Raw genomic sequence first — 21,480 nt, 5'->3', positions numbered from 1 at the left:
AATCTGAGGAGGGAAGGTTCAGGGTTGCCCTAAATATTAGATTTAGGGAGGTTTAGAGGGGGTACATGTTGGGACCGATAGGTCCCTTCCTAGGGGTGGTTACACTACCTATTATGCCACCAGCCAGTGGGAGGGGGCATCAGCCTATCCCTAATTGGCTGAGTCCCCCTCACCTTCAAGATGGAGGGGGCTCAAATGTGTGCTTCACCTCACCTCTCCCACCTGAGGTGTGGGATTGGCAAAGGTGGTCACACCTCTCGCCATAGTTTGGTTTTTCAGCAGATTCTCCCGCCCAAAGTGAAGGGCAAACCTGGTGGGAGCCAGTTGCTGGGGGGCAGCAAAAGGCAGGGACAGCTTCCAATGGCGGCAGGCATTTAAAGCTTCCCCTTTGTGGGCCCAGCCCCTCCTGGGGGAGGAGGAATGACACCTCTGCCCAGGATGGGCTTTAACTCTTGACCCAGAAAGCGGAGGCTCCCTACCCAGGGGTCCAGAAACATGTCTGGTGGTGGCAAATGGCGGGCAGCCTTTCAGAAACCACACCAGGGCTGGTCCAGTCGGTCCATTGGGGCTAAGGGGCCATGGCTCCCCTTCACCTTTTGTCCTCACTAAAATTGTCTGTCAGGCTGAACAAAGGTCAGCCTGACAGACTCTGTTTATTTTCAGGCCAGGCAGCCAGGAGCCAGACATTCGGTAAATGCGCAGGCTAATGGCTGCCTGAGCTGAACTTTCCTGGTCTGAGGAATTCACAGCTCCTGTGGGCGTGACCTCTTTAGCTCAACAAAGGGCTCTGAGGCACTCCCCTCAGTGACAAGGGGTAGCATCACTGATTGCCTTGCACCTTAGTGCTGCAGTTTTAAGCCCCGAAGCATCCAGGGTCCAGTGTTAATCAGTGTCACTTCATTACAGAGTGGGGTGGGGTCAGTGCAGTCTCACTGACCCCATCCCTCTATGTGATGATGTTGGGACGGCTGCCGCAGCAGTCCTAAGCCTGCTGGAACTTCTGAGGCAGAGCTGGCTGCAGATAAGTGTGCTTTGTTTTAAATTAATGTTTGGTAATGTTTGGCGCGTGTGTGTGTGTATGAATGAATGTTTGGTAAAGAGTGTTGTGAATGGATGTGTTTGTGTGTGTGCGCGCTCGTGCGTGAATGCATGCTTGTGAGTGTTATGTGCATATGTATGTGTGTGTGTCCCGTCTGCCCCTGCCCTTAAAAATTTCCCGGCCGCCACTGGTCTGGTCATTTGTCAGGAGGCATCTCTAAGATGCCCTCTGAGTGCATTTAACATTAAACCCCACACTGGCATCAGTGCAGGTTTAATGTGCTGCAAAGTTTGCTGCCAAACTTCCCAGGTTTTAGTACAGCCATTATGGAGCTGTCAAGTTTGTAATGCCCAACTCCCAGACCATATAATCTTTATGGCTGTACTACACTAATAATGTCTAAGATTAGACTTAGACACAGTAGGGGTGTAGGGCTCATGCCACTGTACACATCTGAGGGCTTGTACACCCTGCTAGAGGCAGAGGGCTGTAGGCATAGCACACAGGGATGTGTGCCATGTCGACTCTTCACTTTTCTCTGCACCAAAACACGCAGCCTGCAATGGCAGTGTGTGAGTGTTAAGGTGCAGGGTCTCTGAGGGTGGCGTAATAGGTGCTGCAGCCCTTAAAAGGCCTTCCACGAAAGTGGTGTGAATGCTCAAATAAAAAGGTAATGGTTACCTACTCTGGTAATGTGATCAATGCTTTGAATAATAATTGCATTAATTGCTGATTACTTTGATAATAAATTGCATTTATTGCAGTTTATGCAAAATTGGTCTTGTGAATGCGGCTATTTCTTTTTGTATTGTTAAATTGTTGCTAGTGCCACCAATTGTTTATTGTACTGCAACTTTACTATTAAGCAGTATTTTAAATGACAATAAATTTGAGTCTAAAAAGCATATCTCTTTTTGCTACCAATCAAAAATTATCACTTACTAAACGTGATAAGGTCCCCCCATGTTAGTCAATGGGAGAGATAGGACTTAGAATAGAGCAAAACAACTTTAGGTGTTTCTTTACTACCAGGGCATACACAACCTAAGCACACTTGCCCTTCTTTTTAATAACAATGCATTCTGCCCTATGAGCCCCTAGGGTCTACTCTAGGAGTGACTTGGGTTGAGGTCTGGCAAAAGGTTTATTCTGTCAGGTCTAAATGACAGTTTAAATCTGCACTACAGAATGCAATAGCAGGCATACAACATGTTTAAAAGGCTAATTTAGCCACTAGTAGCATTTAATTACAGGCCCTGGGTGCATGTAATACCATTTACTGGGATTTAGAAGTAAATTAAATGTGCTACTGAGGTGTAACTTAATTTCACCATGATTTAGGGAGAGAGCACAAACAGTTTACCACTGGCTAGAAGAAAAGTCCAGAGACTCCTAATGCCAATAAAAACAGGCTCAGCAAATGATGGCACAACTCTGGGAGAAACATTGCAAAAAGGGCCAGGTCCAACAACTATAGAATTTTTGTAGTGGTTTGTTTCTGGCTTTCATTAGCTTCCTCTCTGAAGTAATGCAGAAACATAGTAAGCCATTTCTAGGCTGCTCTCTTCATGGCTTCTTCCACCCACAAATGAAACCCTTTTTCACTCTCCCTTCCATGGGACATTATTCTTTGATGCATCACATAGATAAGAAGTTTAGATTAAAATTATACACTGTCAAAGTTCTGTCATGTTTACTAAAAGGGCCATAATTTTTCCTTCCCAGTTAGGAGGAGAGGAATGAACACCAGTCCATCCTACTCCTTAACTATTAAGACACGCGGTTTATCAGCCATAACACTAACCTTATTCCAGAAAGGACAATCAACGAATTGGACAAGCCATTTTACACCACCAACAGGACTCCCCCCCCCCCCCCCCGTCGCCAACTGAATGTGAATAAGGGTGCTTCAGATCATAGATTAGAATAGTCTCCTTCCTTTTGATATCTGCTGTTTAATGCATAACATACTGTTGAAGTGAGCACTCAAGATTAAGTTTATTGTCTCAGGAGTTTCTTTAACTGTAAGCAATGTACTAATGAAAAGCATTGGTTATTATTAATCGAATACTGTTATTCTCCATTTTTAGTAATAAGGCATTCATTTGGCAGGCCACATGCAGCTTGTTCCACTTGTGTACTCATATTTAACAAAGCTTAAGCACGTGTAACTTAATTTCCATGCATTCCAAGCTATCCTAACTGGACTAGCTGGTTTTCTGTGACGCTTGTTCACACACATACCACTCAGGTTAAAGAGGATGAAACAGATTTACATGTCCACCACTTAAATTAATTTCATATTTCACTATACTAATTTACCACTAATCTTTTATGGGTTCCGGAGTAGCGTGCTACTTGCCGAAAGATAACCTTCAACACCTCATCAGGGGTAGCAAGAGCTATATGAATGCAAACCTTTTTATCTCTTCTACCCCTTCGCTATCCTTCTCAATCCAAATATCTGACTAGCATATCCAGCACTCAAATTACTTTCACATTTCACTATACTAATTCACCACTAATCCTTTGTGGGTTCCGGAATAGCGTTCTACTCACTGAAAAAGTGCATCAACACCCCATCAAGGGTAGCAAGCGCAATATAAATGCACATTTTTTTCCCTCTTCTATCCCTCCACTATCCTTCTCAATACAAATATGTTTGATGTTTGATGTTTTGGGGTTTTTGTATAGCGCACGTACACTCCAAAGAGCATCTCGGCGCTGTTGACTTCACTGCAAAGTAGAATGTTAGAAGGTTGTAGTTGAGCTTTAGGTATCCTTAAACTAGGGTTTTGCATTTTGATTCTGATAGACCATAAATCCAGGTTTTTAGTAATTTTTTATAGACTTTTTCTGATGGAGATGCTCTAAGTTGAGCTGGAAGGGTGTTCCAGGCTTTGGCGCCTAGGACTGCCAAAGATTTGCCGCCCTTGGTGGTCAGTCGAAACTTAGGTATGGTCATTAGATTGGCCGTGGCTATACATGTTTATCATATCCACTGCTCAAATTACTTTTGTAGTTTCACTATGCTAATTCATCACTAATACTTTTTGGGTTCCCGAGTAGAGGCTACTCGCCGAAAAAGCGGTTTAACGCCTCGTCAAGGGTAGTATGCGGCATATAAAGGCAATTACAATACAATACATACCCACCGTCTGGCAGTTTTTTTTTTAAACATAATATCGTTCAGCCACTCTCTTATCTTTCAAAATAATTTTCTCATTACTGGCAGCAACAGCTACTTTGTATACTGGACAATTTGACATCTCCCAGTGATCGGTAATAATGCCAAGTGAATGTCCGTGTTTCTAATGCCAGGATGTCATTTGATTCTTTAAATTCCATAGTCAAGCCCACAATCATGCTAGATTATTAATTAATCTATATCAAGATTAGTAGAAGGCCCGTTAAAAGAACCAAATTCCCTTCCAGCACTAGATATTGCTGTTCTAATTGGTTTTAAGTGGTGGACGAATTGTGCTACGGCTGGCATAAGAAATGTTAGGTGAATGAATTCTATGTCAGGACCGGAGGCTTCAGATTATGCTATATCTTCCTTCGCTTTATTAACAAAGTCTCCACAGCAGCTTAGGAAAAGATATAATAAGAACAAAATGCTTTAAACATAAAGCATTGACGTAATGTTCAACAAAAAATCAACAACAACTCCCAAGAGTCTCTTTGCGTAACAATAGTCCATAGTCCTTTTACGCTGTCCATCATCACTATATAACCGGACTTCTCATCATCTTCCTCCTCTTTCTTCGCTGCTCCCGCAGCCAGATAAGTGCTCTTCTATTTGTTTCTTTTCATTGTGATTGATTGTCTTGTGTACGATCTTTGGGGGACTCCCTGCATGGTTTATTCCCTTTCAGAGTCCCCAGTTGCGGGAACGTTCTTCGTTCCTACGCGACTTTATTCCTACTTGTGTGCGGTGTGTACATAGACCGCAAGGGGGCGGCCTGTCGTCTCGCCGACCCTCCGGCGCGCCTCCGCAGTGCGAGGAGCCGCGCCGTGGAGTCTGCTTGCGCAGGGGCCGACCCCCGCGTACCCCTCCGGGTCTGTACTTTGCCCACTCTGGACGCCCTCTGGGGTCTGTATAGCGGTTCTGACCGCGTGAATCGCCTTCGGGCGAGATCTGTGCACCTCTTTACCCGTGTGTGGCCTAGCGCGCTTGAGGGGTACGTAGACCCGGTCCCGGCGAGGAGGGTCTACGCGCTTGGGGGTTGGTGCAGCCCACCTGCCACGTCAGCTGGCCCAAAACGTGATCGCAGCCGCTGGGCCTGCCCACATTCGAGAACTTTCTCGGTTGCCGCCCTCTTGGGTGCCCCGCTTTTGCCCTTGGTTCCGAGATGGAAGGGGAATACGATGAGGAGGCCTGCCCCTATCTGCAGGATGATGAGTTCTATCAAGCGGTGGACAACTCCATCTATCGTTGCGTGACGGAGGTGGTAGGGCCCATGGAGGACCGCCTTTCCGCCCGCATCGTGGAGGAGTGCGCGAAGCTGGCAGCGGCGCAGGTGCCTCCGTCCCCCGAACTCCCGGGGACGTCCGGCGGGTTGCCACCCGCTCCGAAGAGACCTCGTGGGGAGGGACCTTCATCGGAGGCCCAGGGCGTGGACAAGGGCGCTTTCGAGCGGCTTCGTGACGCCTTCCTGGCCAAGGCGACGGCGGTGCCCCCTGCACCCTTGGTGGACCCTGGCACTTCGGGCGACGTGTCTACGGCGCCCGCCTCCCCGATCTACGACTCTCCGGACACGGATGACGACGGGGAGTCGACCCGTTCTTGGCTTCCGACACCTTCAGCGAAGGAGATGCCCCGAGACGAGTCGGGCATGCTGGACCCGGACGAGATCGTCCACCCCCGATCCGCGGCCTGGGCCCCGGGGGAGACGGTGGCGAAGGTTGTCGCGGGCAGGCTGCGCAAGCCCCTGGAAAAGGAGGCGAGAGGTTGCCTGCGTGGGGAATGCCCTCGGCCTACTCTGGAAGGGAAAGTGGCCATGACACCAGAATTGGACCCCAAGATGGCCACCTTCCTGGCGAAATTCATGAAGGACCCCAGGAAGGGGATCGACCGGTCCTGGCGGGCTTGCCAAGACAAGTTGTTGGATGCGGTCGGGCCCGCCACGAAGATCCTCGATATGGCGGAGGAGGCTCGAGCGAATGGCACCGCCATTTCACCGGAGGTTCTCTCCAACTGGGCCCAGAGGGTGATCGTATTTTTGGGCAACGCCAACTGTGCCCTGCCCACGGAGAGGCGGCGTTCGCTCCTTATCAAGCTGGATCCGAAGCTGGGGGACCTGGCCTCGTCGGAGGCAGGTGCCGTGGCTCAGGGTGGCCTCTTCGGTGAGCCTTTCATCCGCGAGCTGGGAAAGTTCGTGAATACGTTCACGTCGCTGGACAAGGCCCAGTCCAGCATCAAGAAGGTGTTCCACCAGCGTTTTTCTGGAGGGGCCGGTCGCGGCAGGGGCCGCGCGATCGGCCGTGGTCAGCAGACCAACAACCGTGGACAAGGCTCCGGAAGAGGTCAGTACCAGACCTCAGCCAACTACACCAATTTCTACCCCACGAGGGGACAGCGCTATGGTGGCAGAGGGTTCAAGAAGAACTCCGGACAAGGAAATGCCCCCGGTAAGTGTACTTTGCTTGGTTTCAAGTTCCGATTGGGGGGCTGCTGGCAAGCTTTTACGGGGAGTGGGAATTGCTCACTGCCGATGCTTGGGTTTTGCAAACTGTAAGAGGTTTCCATATCGAGTTTTACGACCAGCCAACTCAGGCGAGGCCCGCGCGCCCGATGGTTTTTTCAGAATCCGACGCGCGATTGATAGACAAAGAGGTCTCAAACTTGCTGCGCAAGGGAGCCATCCGTCTATCAACGCGCCACCCACATGGGTTCCTCAGCAACGTCTTCCTAGTGGACAAGACGGATGGGGGTAAGAGGCCGGTGATCAATCTCAAAGAGTTCAATGGGTGGTTGGTCTACCGTCACTTCAAGATGGAGGGGATCCACCTCCTTCTGGACGTGCTCCTCCCTCGGGATTGGATGGTACGACTGGATCTCAAGGATGCCTACTTGGTCGTTCCTATCCACCCCCCTCATCGTCGTTTCCTACAATTCCTGTGGGACGGCAAGGTGTTCGAATTCACCGCCCTGCCGTTCTGTCTTTCTTCGGCCCCGTGGTGCTTCACGAAGGTCCTCCACCCGGTAGTGGAGTTTCTCAGAAGTCAGGGGGTCCGTATGCTAGTGTACTTGGACGACATCCTCCTCATGGGGCAGTGCCCGGAGGTACTGGCAGGCCAGCTGCGACAAGCTGTCGGCCTGCTTCAGAGACTGGTGTTCGTCATCAACGGCTCCAAGTCGGTTTTGGTTCCCACTCAGCAGATCACCTTTTTAGGTTTCGTGGTGGACTCGGTACAGGCGGTCTTGAGCCTGCCGGGTCGGAAGGTCGCAAAGATACGACACCTGCTTCGGCAGACGATCGCAAGGGATCGTACGTCACTGCGCCATGTCGCCAAGGTGGTGGGTCTTCTCTCGTCCTCCATCCAGGCGATTTTCCCAGGCCCACTGCACTACAGGGCTCTTCAGCGCCTGAAGGCGCAGCATTTGCGCCGTGGGATGTGTTACGATCAGTGGGTCCCCCTCACGGACGAAGTGAAGGAGGAGATGTCATGGTGGCTGTCTCACATGGAGGCATGGAATGGGCGAGCGATCTTCGGGTCGGCTCCGGACCTGATCATAGAGTCCGACGCCAGCAGGTCGGGCTGGGGCGCCCGGTGCGGGGATTTTTCCACCGGCGGCGCCTGGTCGTCAGAAGAACAACAATTGCATATCATTTGTTTGGAGCTCCTTGCGGGCTCCTTCGCTGTTCGCTGTTGGACCAAAGATTCGGTCAAGGCTTGTGTCCTGCTACGGATGGACAATATTTCGGCGGTTCGGTATGTGTACCACCTAGGAGGTCCTCGTTCCCGCGCCTTGGCGGACTTAGCGAAGGACTTCTGGGATTATTGCCTGTCTCGTCACATTGCGGTGACGGCGGAGTATCTGCCAGGCCAGTGCAATCAGGTAGCGGATTGGCACTCTCGGCATCTCAGGGACGCCAGCCAGTGGAAACTGGATCCGGGAGTCTTCCGGTGGCTACACTCCCTTTGGGGCCCCTTCTCGGTGGACCTCTTCGCGTCCCGTCTCGACCACCGGCTGCAGCGGTTTTACAGCTGGAGGCCGGACCCTCTAGCGGAGGCCACGGACGCGTTCTTGCAGGATTGGAGTCGGGAACAGCCGTTTGCGTTTCCCCCGTTCTCCATGATCATGCGAACGGCGGCTCAAATACGCCGCCAGGGTGCGGAACTGGTGTTGGTTACACCGCTGTGGAGGTCTCAAGTATGGTTTCCGGTTCTTCTGGAACTTTCTTGGGATTTTCCAATCCTACTCCCCCTGTTTCCTCTGCTCCTGACGAGCCCGGATCAGGAACCTCACCCTCTCGTCATGCAGAACACTCTCCGCCTCGTGGCGTGGAGGCTCTCAGGAGACGCTGGACGCTCCCGGGCCTTTCGGGGTCAGCTGAGCACTTGCTCTCCAAGGCATGGGCCGATAGTACGGCGAAGCGTTACAGATCCGCTTGGCTTAAGTGGATGCGCTGGTGTTTACGAAGGGATTTGGATCCCATGGTCGCCGGCCTTGTTCCCGTGCTGAATTTCCTGGCACATTTGGCCGACAAGGGTTTAGCGTATAGGACGATCAATGCTATCCGGTCGGCGATTTCTGCGGGCCATGATAACATCGATGGCCATCCGGTAGGGGAACACCCTTTTGTGTGCCGGCTTCTGCGAGCTGTTCGCCTCGCACTGCCGCCAGAACCCAGGTACTCCGTCCTTTGGGACGTCAATTTGGTTCTGAATTTGTTCCTGTCGTGGCCAGCCAATTCTTATCTGTCTCTTAAGGAGCTGTCGGCGAAGTTAGCCATGTTGTTATGTCTGGTTTCTTGTAGGCGCGTCTCGGACGTGCGCGCGCTGGATGTCTCTGCACGCATTTTTTCCCCGGATGGGGTCACTTTTACGGTGGGCCGACGTACTAAGACGTCGTCGCGTTCCATTTCTTATCCGGCCTTTACTGACACTCCTAAGTTGTGTGTCGTGCAATGCCTCAAAGCATATGAGGACCTGACCTTGGATCTACGCCCTCCGGGCGAGCGTCAGTTGTTGATTGCCCTGCGGAAGCCACACAAAGCTGTCTCCTCCCCCACTATTGCTCGGTGGGTGCGTTGGGTCATGCAAGAAGCGGGCATCAATACTTCTCTCTTTGGAGCACACTCCGCCAGGGGGGCCATGGCCTCTAAGGCATTCTCGGTGGGTGCTCGTCTGGAGGACCTTATGCGAGCAGCGGATTGGTCCTCGGATTCCACCTTCAAGAGGTTTTATTTTAAGCCGGTGGTGGATTTGGCTCAGTTGGTGGTAAGTAAGCTTTAAACTAGCATAATCTGAAGCCTCCGGTCCTGACATAGAATCGAAATTTGCCTAGCTTACGTAACGGTAAGTTTCAATTCTATTAAGGACACGGAGGCGAGGATTATCCCACCCAGGCCACAGTGGCGTCTCTACCCACCCGTATGGCAGTAAGTAAAGCGTTTTCCTTTACATTGTCAGTACTGTGTTAATCACTGAATGCTCCTCGCCTTGTTGTCGCATTTCCTGGACCACCTCGCTGATGCTGTTCCTTTTTTGGCAGGCAACGACGGTGCTAAACAGGACCAATGAGGCTCAAGCGTGATCTGCGCGAAGAAAGAGGAGGAAGATGATGAGAAGTCCGGTTATATAGTGATGATGGACAGCGTAAAAGGACTATGGACTATTGTTACGCAAAGAGACTCTTGGGAGTTGTTGTTGATTTTTTGTTGAACATTACGTCAATGCTTTATGTTTAAAGCATTTTGTTCTTATTATATCTTTTCCTAAGCTGCTGTGGAGTCTTTATGTTAATAAAGCGAAGGAAGATATAGCATAATCCTCGCCTCCGTGTCCTTAATAGAATTGAAACTTACCGTTACGTAAGCTAGGCAAATTTCGATTCTACCACACACAGAAAATGAAAATATGATGTCATGTCACTGATGAAAGAATTTTTACAGCCACTGTTTTGATTGGCATGCTTTTCAAAACCGTAAACGTTTGGGCCCCAATTCACAGAACTAACTTAAGACAAAATCCTAAACTTACTACCATTTTGGTACTCACAGAAGGCACTTACACATTTCTGTATTCACAGGAGTTAGGACTCCTAACTTTAGGACTCCTAAATGGATTTGTGAATAACCAAAGTCCTAAAGTTAGGATTTTTCTCAGCTTAGGAGTAGTAAAGTTAGGCCTCCTACCTTTACTACTCCTAACCTGAGAAAAATCCTAACTTTAAGACTTTCGGTATTCACAGAAGGCATTTAGGAGTCCTAATGTTAGGACTCCTAACTTCTGTGAATACCAAAATGAGTATGTGCCTTCTGTGAATACCAACATTTTTGTGAGTTTAGGATTTTGTCTTAAGTTAGTTCCGTGAATTGGGCCCACAGTATTTTTCTCAGAACAATTAATCATTTTGTGAGCAATAACTCCTGTGGCGAAACACTGTACCATTAGATGTATATAATAAGCAAAACAATGAATTTCCTTCTAAAGACATATTACTCTTTTTGGTACTATATGGAATGCCCAAGAGTTCAATTCATTATTGATCCTTCTTTCAAAAATGTCTTTATTTCATTGCAGCTACCATTCTAAAACGAAGTTCCTCTTTCCTAAACAAAAGATCCTAATCCATAGCAATGTGAAGTTTCACCTCCCAACCTAAACTTTAACCCAGGGTATCCTATAAGGTTCCATCGTGTCAATGCTCCTCGTAAATTTGTAGCATTGTCCACTAGCTTCCTTTCACAAAATTCCACATTAAAACATGTTATTACCTAGATGATATTCAATTTCCATATAAATTAATTAATTAATTAATTGCAGGTTTATATAGCGCTAGGATCGACTCCCGGAGGAGTATCTCCGCGCTTCGACCGCTGCGAAACCCTTCCTGGCTTCCCTGAGAGATGGTCCCTTAATGGGTATCTCCAGGGTGAGACCAGGCATCCCCGGCGGTCTGGTGGGGCCGTTAGTGAAGATGAGGCAAGCTAATGCCCAGAGTTGCCGAGTGTGATCACTGATCAGAGTGGGCACCGAGGCGAGAGAATTATCGAGTCCGCTGACCCTGGTCCAGAAACCTGCCGCGTCGGGAATCGAACCCTGGTCCCGGGCCGTCCTCTGCTCTCGGGTCTGCCGCCTCTAACCAGTGAGCCACACTACTTCACTTGACCTAATCTGAAGAAAGAAGAAGTCCCCCTCAATGCTCAATGAGGTGTGTAGCCCCACTCAAACTTGTACGACCTCAAATCACTTAGCAATGAACGCCTCTGAAACGGAGATCCTTTCCATCTACAACAAAATATATGGATGGAAAAACTCACTCTGGCACTCCTCTCTGGGCCCAGGCCCTACCCCTGTTTTTCAAGGTTGTAATTTGGGAATTCATTTGGACACTAACTTAACAATGGGCTCCAAATTGTGACTTACCCTGCCGTATTGCATACATCACTTGTCCGGTCCTATGTTTTATGTTTGTTTGTAAATGGTTTTTAAATGTATAGTCCTATGAACTATAAACCAGGTTCACTATGAATCAATTTATAAAATGAAAAAAGATATATTTGTACACAAAGAATATTTCTAAAAAAACAAAAAAAGATTTCTTCATGACTAAATAAAAGTATACAAATTAATATATTTGTACTAGTGGGTGGTGAGTTAATTTATTAGTCATTTATGGTGTTTAAAACAATTTGTGGTTCATAATTCTTGTATTTTCACTTAACTATAGACCTTTACCAAACTGACTCCAAATTGTGACTGTCATTACATCTGATCATGTAGCAACCCACAGAAGATAGCTTCACAGTCGCACAGTCTCAAAACGAATTCAATTTAAAGTGGCAGGTATACTAGACAAAATCGATTATGGGAACATGTCTTTTTTCTTTCCCAGAAATTCATCTCTACTCCCCACTTGACAGCCCTGAGGAGGCACATCATTTTCCATTCGTGGTTCCAGGAGCTATAACTCACTACCCCATTATTTGAGAGCAGAAGAGAATCTTCTGAGGTACATAAAGCACCTTAATATGTAGTTGTTCTCACAATTAATCCCATCATCTATCACAGGATGTGCATTACCACGGCCTTGCACTTGGAGACTCTGGTCTAGGAATGATGGTGCACATTAAAAACTAAATTAAATACAAATGGAATAGCTACCGTGGAAACATATGTGAACCCCCTGTTCTCTTTGTGGAAGATTCTGTAACACCTTAGAAACTGTATCTTCATTATGACAAAGCCGGACCATTGACTGGTGGCTAGGGTAATTTAATTGTGTATTGTGAATCATCTCTTTAAACTGTGAACGGAAAAATTGTGTTGTTTAATAAAAAAATATATACTTTTTTTAAACTGAATGAAATAAATAAATACACTTTATGAGTGATATCGCTCCGTTTGAAATCCGCGCTAGAATAGAACATGAAAGAGACCACAGAGATGATGTCAGGAGCCGTTCAATGGAATAGTTCCTAACCTTTCAAAGCTCTAACGGGGGCCTCCCAACATAAAAAGGCTTTGACCCACTTGGACTTTCAATTAATATGCATGATTGTGTCTATATATGTTCTGGTGTACAACAGAAATTGTGGATTGTTGTTCATATTCATCAATTTAATCCAAGGAGTGAAGGGATGGAGTAGGGACCAGCACAGATTGCCATAATGGGACATAAAGTGGGTGAAACGGCATACTGTTAAACTTGAAAGAGTGAATGCTAAGAGAGGGGGGTAAAAATGCACAGAGGGCAACATAGTGCATGTGGGCATCCACACAGCATCAGAGGTTAACAAAGGCTTCGATGTGAGGGGAGAATGTGCCACACAACTGCGGTACGCCAAGCGTGCGAGGGGATAATGTGCCACACAACTGCGGTACGCCAAGTGTGTGAGGGGAGAATGTGCCACACAACTGCGGTACGCCAAGCGTGCGAGGGGATAATGTGCCACACAACTGTGGGATGCCAAGCTTGTGAGGGGATAATGTGCCACACAACTGTAGTACGCCAAGCGTGTGAGGGGATAATGTGCCACACAACTGTGGGACGCCAAGTGTGTGAGATGAGAATTTGCCACACAACTGTGGTACGTCAAGCGTGCAAGGGGATAATGTGCCACACAACTGCGGTATGCCAAGCGTGTCAGGGGAGAATGTGCCACACAACTGCGGTAGGCCTAGCGTACGAGGGGATGACAGAAGGAAGAGTTCAACAAGGCAGTAAGATGGCACATAATATACATTCACACAAGCTTTTTTTCTCACGTCTCTCATTCTATGTCTCTATTTGTCAAAAGAAGAAATGAACCACAAGCCACACAGAGTTCAGAACCATAACAACTGCTGATGGACTCACCAGTGATTCGAAGAATAGCCTCGAAGGAGTCAAAGGTCAGTAACGGTTCGGAAAGCTCTCGAAGGAAGGTCTTGAGGATGACTGCAGGGACGTGGATATCTCCGTACATATCGAAATTGACAGGCTTTCCTAAAATGAAAGAAGATATTGCAGTGTATCTCAACTTCTGCTTGGTAGGGGGAAGCTTACATCTGTATAGATTTGTCCATCATATCAATTAAATTTCTATTAATAAATACTGGCCATTCCCAATAGTACACACTAAGCAGGCATTCATCTTGTACTAGATTTTAGCTTCTATATATTTCCATCTTCTGTGTGCAGGACAAAGTCGTTGCCCCACACGCGTTGGTCTCTAATGAGCCTTCGAGCCAGTCAGTCAGTCAAATTAACTTTATTCGATTTGTTAAAATCATACAAAGTACATAAAAACAGTAATATTTACAATTAAAAAGGAATTAAACAATTTCATTTATGAGCAAGTTAATGAGACGAAAATCGATACGTTAAAATATTTAAGAAACTCATTATGTGCATCAGATTTCCAAATTCATGCCCCTTCTGACTCTGGTTGCTGCCACAAGGAAATTGGCCATGGCGAAAGTGATATGGATGTTACCCAGTGATTTTAAATATAACATGGCTGGTCTCACCTGGGAGAAGCCCGCTTCTCTTAGGACTGGTAGCAGATATTTTTTCCTTTGGTCGGAGAAGAAATCACAAAACATAACAAAATGTAAACTGTCCTGAACAGAAAAATTGTCACAAGTGCAAGGGGGAGCTAACTCAGGTTTCATCCAGGTATTAAAATGGCCCAAATAAAAATGAATAGTGTTAAATCTGAATTTTGTTAGCAAAAATCTATGGAACGGATTAGTAACAAAACATAAATAGGGTTCAATTGCAAGTGACTGGAGTGACAAATAATGCATTCGAACAGATGGTTTTGATAATTCAACTTCTTCTCGCAACATGTATGCCCTAGACATAAACTGTTTTTTCCCGCTTTTCCTCACGGCTCGCATTAACCACAGCCGGATTGAACAAAGCACAGTTGCACACTGCTCAAAACAATGCTTTTGACTACATTAGCTGCAGTTTATTTAGTTATCAGGATATAATCAGAACATAGCGGAATCCTATATCTGTCAAATGAGATAAATCAACTATATCCTGGGACACGAGGCTTTGACTTATTTGAGGAATGAAATGTGCAGTATATAGTCTGCAGATGTCGGGCCAAGGATTCAACTAAAATGTAATTTAACGAACTTAACCTATTTCCAAATCTCTGAGATGTAGACTTAGATAAAATACTTTGTCACAACACTTTACATTGCCGGGGGTAAACTAGCTCATACATGAAAGCTGCGGGTAATGTTGTAACAAACTCCAACAATCTAGAAGTAAATAAGCGGCGAATGAAATAATGACATATTCTGACTCGGATACCATAACTCCGCGGCTGCCGCAGACCGCCGAGCACCGGCTGTCTTCAGTCGATGATTCATTCTTTAGAGGGCTCCATGTGCCTTTTGTTATCTTTCAGGGGCAGCAATACTTATAACAGTAATATGACATTCAGGCTGCAAATGGTTTTATGATGAACTAATTACATGACAGATCGCGATACTGCCGCTAAGAGACACCATGTCAATGGGACTTTTACAGCGCTGAGAATTTATAGCTGAGGCAGAGGAGGCGAGCCTTACCCTGACAGACAAGGTAAGTCTTACCCTGGCAGAGGAGGTGAGCCTTACCCTGGCAGAGGAGGTGAGCCTTACCCTGGCAGAGGAGGCGAGCCTTACCCTGGCAGAGGAGGCGAGCCTTACCCTTGCAGACGAGGTGAGCCTTACCCTGGCAGAGGAGGTGAGCCTTATCCTGACAGAGGAGGTGAGCCTTACCCTGGCAGACGAGGCAAGCCTTACCCTGGCAGAGGAGGCGAGCCTTATCCTGGCAGACGAGGCGAGCCTTACTCTGGCAGAGGAGGTGAGCCTTACCCTGACAGAGGAGGTGAGCCTTACCCTGGCAGAGGAGGTGAGCCTTACCCTGGCAGACGAGGTGAGCCTTATCCTGACAGAGGAGGTGAGCCTTACCCTGGCAGAGGAGGTGAGCCTTACCCTGGCAGAGGAGGTGAGCCTTACCCTGGCAGAGGAGGTGAGCCTTACCCTGGCAGACGAGGTGAGCCTTACCCTGGCAGACGAGGTGAGCCTTACCCTGGCAGAGGAGGCAAGCCTTACCCTGGCAGAGGAGGCGAGCCTTACCCTGGCAGACGAGGTGAGCCTTACCCTGGCAGAGGAGGCGAGCCTTACCCTGGCAGACGAGGCGAGCCTTACCCTGGCAGAGGAGGCGAGCCTTATCCTGGCAGACAAGGCGAGCCTTACTCTGGCAGAGGAGGCAAGCCTTACCCTGGCAGAGGAGGCGAGCCTTACCCTTGCAGACGAGGTGAGCCTTACCCTGGCAGAGGAGGTGAGCCTTATCCTGACAGAGGAGGTGAGCCTTACCCTGCCAGAGGAGGTGAGCCTTACCCTGACAGAGGAGGTGAGCCTTACCCTGGCAGAGGAGGTGAGCCTTACCCTGGCAGACGAGGTGAGCCTTACCCTGGCAGACGAGGTGAGCCTTACCCTGACAGAGGAGGCGAGCCTTACCCTGGCAGAGGAGGCGAGCCTTACCCTGGCAGACGAGGTGAGCCTTACCCTGGCAGAGGAGGCGAGCCTTACCCTGGCAGACGAGGTGAGCCTTACCCTGGCAGACGAGGTGAGCCTTACCCTGGCAGAGGAGGTGAGCCTTACTCTGGCAGAGGAGGTGAGCCTTACCCTGGCAGAGGAGGCGAGCCTTACCCTGGCAGACGAGGTGAGCCTTACCCTGGCAGAGGAGGTGAGCCTTACCCTGGCAGACGAGGTGAGCCTTACCCTGACAGAGGAGGCGAGCCTTACCCTGGCAGACGAGGCGAGCCTTACCCTGGCAGACGAGGCGAGCCTTACCCTGGCAGAGGAGGTGAGCCTTACCCTGGCAGACAAGGTGAGCCTTACCCTGACAGAGGAGGCGAGCCTTACCCTGGCAGAGGAGGCGAGCCTTACCCTGGCAGAGGAGGCGAGCCTTACCCTGGCAGACTAGGTGAGCCTTACCCTGGCAGAGGAGGTGAGCCTTACTCTGGCAGAGGAGGTGAGCCTTACCCTGGCAGAGGAGGCGAGCCTTACCCTGGCAGAGGAGGCGAGCCTTACCCTTGCAGACGAGGTGAGCCTTACCCTGGCAGAGGAGGTGAGCCTTACCCTGACAGAGGAGGTGAGCCTTACCCTGGCAGAGGAGGTGAGCCTTACCCTGGCAGAGGAGGCGAGCCTTACCCTGGCAGAGGAGGCGAGCCTTACCCTGGCAGAGGAGGCGAGCCTTACCCTTGCAGACGAGGTGAGCCTTACCCTGGCAGAGGAGGTGAGCCTTACCCTGACAGAGGAGGGGAGCCTTACCCTGGCAGAGGAGGTGAGCCTTACCCTGGCAGAGGAGGTGAGCCTTACCCTGGCAGAGGAGGCGAGCCTTACCCTGGCAGACGAGGCAAGCCTTACCCTGGCAGAGGAGGCGAGCCTTATCCTGGCAGACGAGGCGAGCCTTACTCTGGCAGAGGAGGTGAGCCTTACCCTGACAGAGGAGGCGAGCCTTACCCTGGCAGAGGAGGCGAGCCTTACCCTGGCAGAGGAGGTGAACCTTACTCTGGCAGAGGAGGTGAGCCTTACCCTGGCAGAGGAGGTGAGCCTTACCCTGGCAGAGGAGGCGAGCCTTACCCTGGCAGAGGAGGCGAGCCTTACCCTTGCAGACGAGGTGAGCCTTACCCTGGCAGAGGAGGTGAGCCTTACCCTGACAGAGGAGGTAAGCCTTACCCTGGCAGAGGAGGTGAGCCTTACCCTGGCAGAGGAGGCGAGCCTTAGCCTGGCAGAGGAGGCGAGCCTTACCCTGGCAGAGGAGGCGAGCCTTACCCTTGCAGACGAGGTGAGCCTTACCCTGGCAGAGGAGGCGAGCCTTACCCTGGCAGACGAGGTGAGCCTTACCCTGACAGAGGAGGTGAGCCTTACCCTGGCAGAGGAGGTGAGCCGTACTTTGGCAGAGGAGGCGAGCCTTACCCTGGCAGAGGAGGTGAGCCTTATCCTGGCAGACGAGGCGAGCCTTACTCTGGCAGAGGAGGTGAGCCTTACCCTGACAGAGGAGGTGAGCCTTACCCTGGCAGAGGAGGTGAGCCTTACCCTGGCAGAGGAGGTGAGCCTTACCCTGGCAGAGGAGGTGAGCCTTACCCTGGCAGAGGAGGTGAGCCTTACCCTGGCAGAGGAGGCGAGCCTTACCCTGGCAGTCGAGGTGAGCCTTACCCTGGCAGACGAGGTGAGCCTTACCCTGGCAGACGAGGTGAGCCTTACCCTGGCAGACGAGGTGAGCCTTACCCTGGCAGACAAGGTGAGCCTTACCCTGGCAGACGAGGTGACCCTTACCCTGGCAGAGGAGGTGACCCTTACCCTGGCAGAGGAGGTGACCCTTACCCTGGCAGAGAAGGCGAGCCTTACCCTGGCAGAGGAGGCGAGCCTTACCCTGGCAGAGGAGGCGAGCCTTACCCTGGCAGAGGAGGCGAGCCTTACCCTGACAGAGGAGGCGAGCCTTACCCTGACAGAGGAGGCGAGCCTTACCCTGGCAGAGGAGGCGAGCCTTACCCTGGCGGAGGAGGCGAGCCTTACCCTGGCGGAGGAGGCGAGTCTTACCCTGGCAGAGGAGGCGAGCCTTACCCTGGCAGACGAGGCGAGCCTTACCCTGGCAGAGCAGGCGAGCCTTACCCTGGCAGAGCAGGCGAGCCTTACCCTGGCAGAGCAGGCGAGCCTTACCCTGGCAGAGGAGGTGAGCCTTACCCTGACAGAGGAGGTGAGCCTTACCCTGGCAGAGGAGGCGAGCCTTACCCTGGCAGAGGAGGCTGGCAGAGGAGGAGAGCCTTACCCTGGCAGAGGAGGAGAGCCTTACCCTGGCAGAGGAGGTGAGCCTTACCCTGGTGGAGGAGGTGAGCCTTACCCTGGCGGAGGAGGTGAGCCTTACCCTGGCAGAGGAGGCGAGCCTTACCCTGGCAGATGAGGCGAGCCTTACCCTGGCAGAGGAGGTGAGCCTTACCCTGGCAGACGAGGTGAGCCTTACCCTGGCAGACAAGATGAGCATTACCCTGGCAGTGGAGGTGAGCCTTACCCTGGCAGAGGAGGTGAGCCTTACCCTGGCAGACGAGGTGAGCCTTACCCTGGCAGAGGAGGTGAGCCTTACACTGGCAGAGGAGGTAAGCCTTACCCTGGCAGAGGAGGCAATCCTTACCCTGGCAGAGGAGGTGAGCCTTACCCAGATTGTAGAGTCGTTGTAGCTCCTTGATAGTTTGAACACTAGCTGACCTCCTAAACAGGCCTTCTGTTCTGAGCCCTGTGGAAAGAAAAAGAAGCCACACTCAAAAAGGGTACTGAGGACAAAAGGCACAACTGTGACCCGAAAGCAGCAGGGCACCAGTATACACCCAGGTGTTCATTATTTCCGGATCGATAATCTGATTGCCAATAAATAGGCCAATGCGCTCAGACACATTATTCAACGTTGAATAGAGATAATTATTGACATAGACAGTCTTTAGAATTAAAAAGGAAACGTATTTGAATGTTTAGACAAACCTTTTACCATGTGAACCATGAACAATGATTGAAAGGCATTGTCATTGGGTAAACGATTGCACGTTTATGAATCAATTCTTTTTTTGATGCAGCAGTAACATTTTAACACAGCTAAACTTCTACAACCCAAAGCGGTCAGCAGCGTGCAATAACAAGATAGGTGTGTTAATACACAGCGTCTTGCCTACAACCCAGGGGCCGGCAGTTATACTGAGGCAGTTAACCACAAGAAACTCCAAAGTGTAGTTAAGTGGCAGGTGATGGGGTCAGCCGTGTCAAAGGTCAGCAGTCATTAGGGCAGGTGGCTCAGGACATTTTAAGTGGAGATAGAAGTTGAAAGGGGGTCAGGTGGAGGCAAAATACGACGTAATTTCCGGTAGGTTGGACATTTCAGTTTGTTAAATTCAGTAGGTAAAAGGCATATAAAGGTGCCGATTCTGTGGTATAGTTATCTGGTCTCTGGTCAACTGTTAACAACAACTTTTCCATGCCTAGAATGAACCAAGGTTGGTGTAGCAAGTTGTGTAATTAGAGCCCTTGTCAGTTGCCCACAGAGCAAGGATCACCTGGTGTGCCGCACCTAAGGCCAATGCCATATGCTTCTCTCGACGCGAGTCGACTGGAAACACCAGTGGATTAGGCATCCCAAGGATTAAATATGCAGGGGATCGAAGTCTCTTGTCCAGGACCTGGTCCCAGTAGCGAGTGAGTTTGGGGCAGTGCCATAGAAGGTGGAGAAGCAAACCCATCCCCCCACAACCCCACCAGCATTCCTTAGAGTGCTCAGAGTTCCAAGAGCCAATTCGTGCAGCAATCAGATACCAATAAGACACAATTTTGTATGCTGTTTCTGTACTAGACATGTTGTGCACAGTATGACAGGACTCATGGAAAATGCCAGCCCACTCCTCATCAGTGAGTGTTCTGACTATTTCCTCTCCCCACCTCCTCGGTCCAACAGAGCGAGTGATAGACTCCCCTCGGATAAGGATCAGTGTTGAGTCGCCTGTCATTTTTCTTAAGTATCAACCATTTCTCAAAGGGTGTCAAGGGTCTCTCTGCCTGGGGACGGATAGAAGGACCTGCAGGTATTTAACGCAGTCTGCCACCGGCAGCCTGCATTGAGAGCATAGTCGTGTTGCCGCCGTTGCCACAGCTGGGGAGACTACACCTCCCACCAAACCCTGCTTTGGTTTCCTGGATACTCCTGCATAAAAGCATGCCACACTCCCGCGGCCGTGTAGTCGCCGACAGACAGAATTGAGGGGATAGCATTGTTGCAGCAGTTCCCACAGCTGGAGACTACACCTCCCATCCACCCCAGCTTTGGTTACCTGGATACTCGCGCATTAAAGCGTGCCATGCTCCTGCGGGACGCGCCCGGGCAAAACCTGGGCCAAGGGTGGGCCCGTCCACACAACGAAGAGGCTGGGCCTTCCCCCCCAACATCTTCTATTTTGTAACTGCTTCTTCTTTGGTTGGAGAATGGTTAAACGCAAAAGAAAGACAAAGACTCCTGAGCAGGGAGGAGAAGTTATCAACACTCTGGACTCCTTCCTCTTAAGAGCGGCGGACGTGCTCTCCAAGGAGATCGAATTTACGGAGCGTCGCCTCTCCTTGGAAGAGGTTAGATTGTCTACTGTTGATCTTGCCTTATTGCCCGTATTGCTTCAGTGTGTGGCTTGAATGAGGTTTTTGGGGATACCACTTACCATTTTAGGCATAATGACTATGGTAACGCTTTATACAGACAACTTTTAATTAATAATCTCAAGATAATACATTCAGAGGACGCTAAAACAGGCCAATAATATATCAAATTTTGTTCCCAGCCTTGTAGTTCCACGATTGATTACGTTTTGGTTTCTCAATCCATAAGAGATAAGTTCTCTTATGGTAATACCAATTTCCTGCCTTATAGTGATCATGCAGCCATCATATTTCGGATTCAATGGACTCATGGTAGACACTGTCAAAAAACTAGAATACCACAACCTTTGTTTGCAAGAAAAAATTACATGGTATTGAAATGGGGTAAGATATATATTCCTTTATTTATGCACAAAGTTGTCACTAAGATGCACCAGGAAATTTATATTTGCTTAAACCCCAATCCCTCTAATACGTTAATCCCACTAGCTTTCAAAAAGATTTTAGATGAAATCGATAGTAATCTTTCCAGTCCAAGTGTTAAGAAACCTTACAGAGAGGTAGGTTTGTTCGAAGCTGCATGTACC

At 49.6% G+C, this 21,480-nt stretch overlaps 1 protein-coding gene across 2 annotated transcripts in view; it reads right to left on the bottom strand.

The window, feature by feature from the left end:
• Positions 1–21,480, bottom strand: part of ARHGAP8 (Rho GTPase activating protein 8) — an 877,216-nt gene that overhangs the window by 88,969 nt on the left and 766,767 nt on the right. For both annotated transcript variants that reach the window (XM_086952738.1, XM_086952739.1), the window contains 2 exons: positions 18,924–19,001; positions 13,575–13,703 (listed from right to left, as the gene is read on the bottom strand). In XM_086952738.1, the coding sequence (XP_086808864.1) occupies positions 13,575–13,703; positions 18,924–19,001 (207 nt within the window). The remainder of the gene's footprint in view (positions 1–13,574; positions 13,704–18,923; positions 19,002–21,480) is intronic.

The sequence above is a fragment of the Lissotriton vulgaris genome, chromosome 1_2 (assembly GCF_964263255.1).
Source record: "Lissotriton vulgaris chromosome 1_2, aLisVul1.2, whole genome shotgun sequence".
Taxonomy (NCBI): domain Eukaryota; kingdom Metazoa; phylum Chordata; class Amphibia; order Caudata; family Salamandridae; genus Lissotriton; species Lissotriton vulgaris.
Note: the sequence above shows the minus strand (reverse complement) of the source record. Positions and strands in the feature narration are given on the sequence as shown.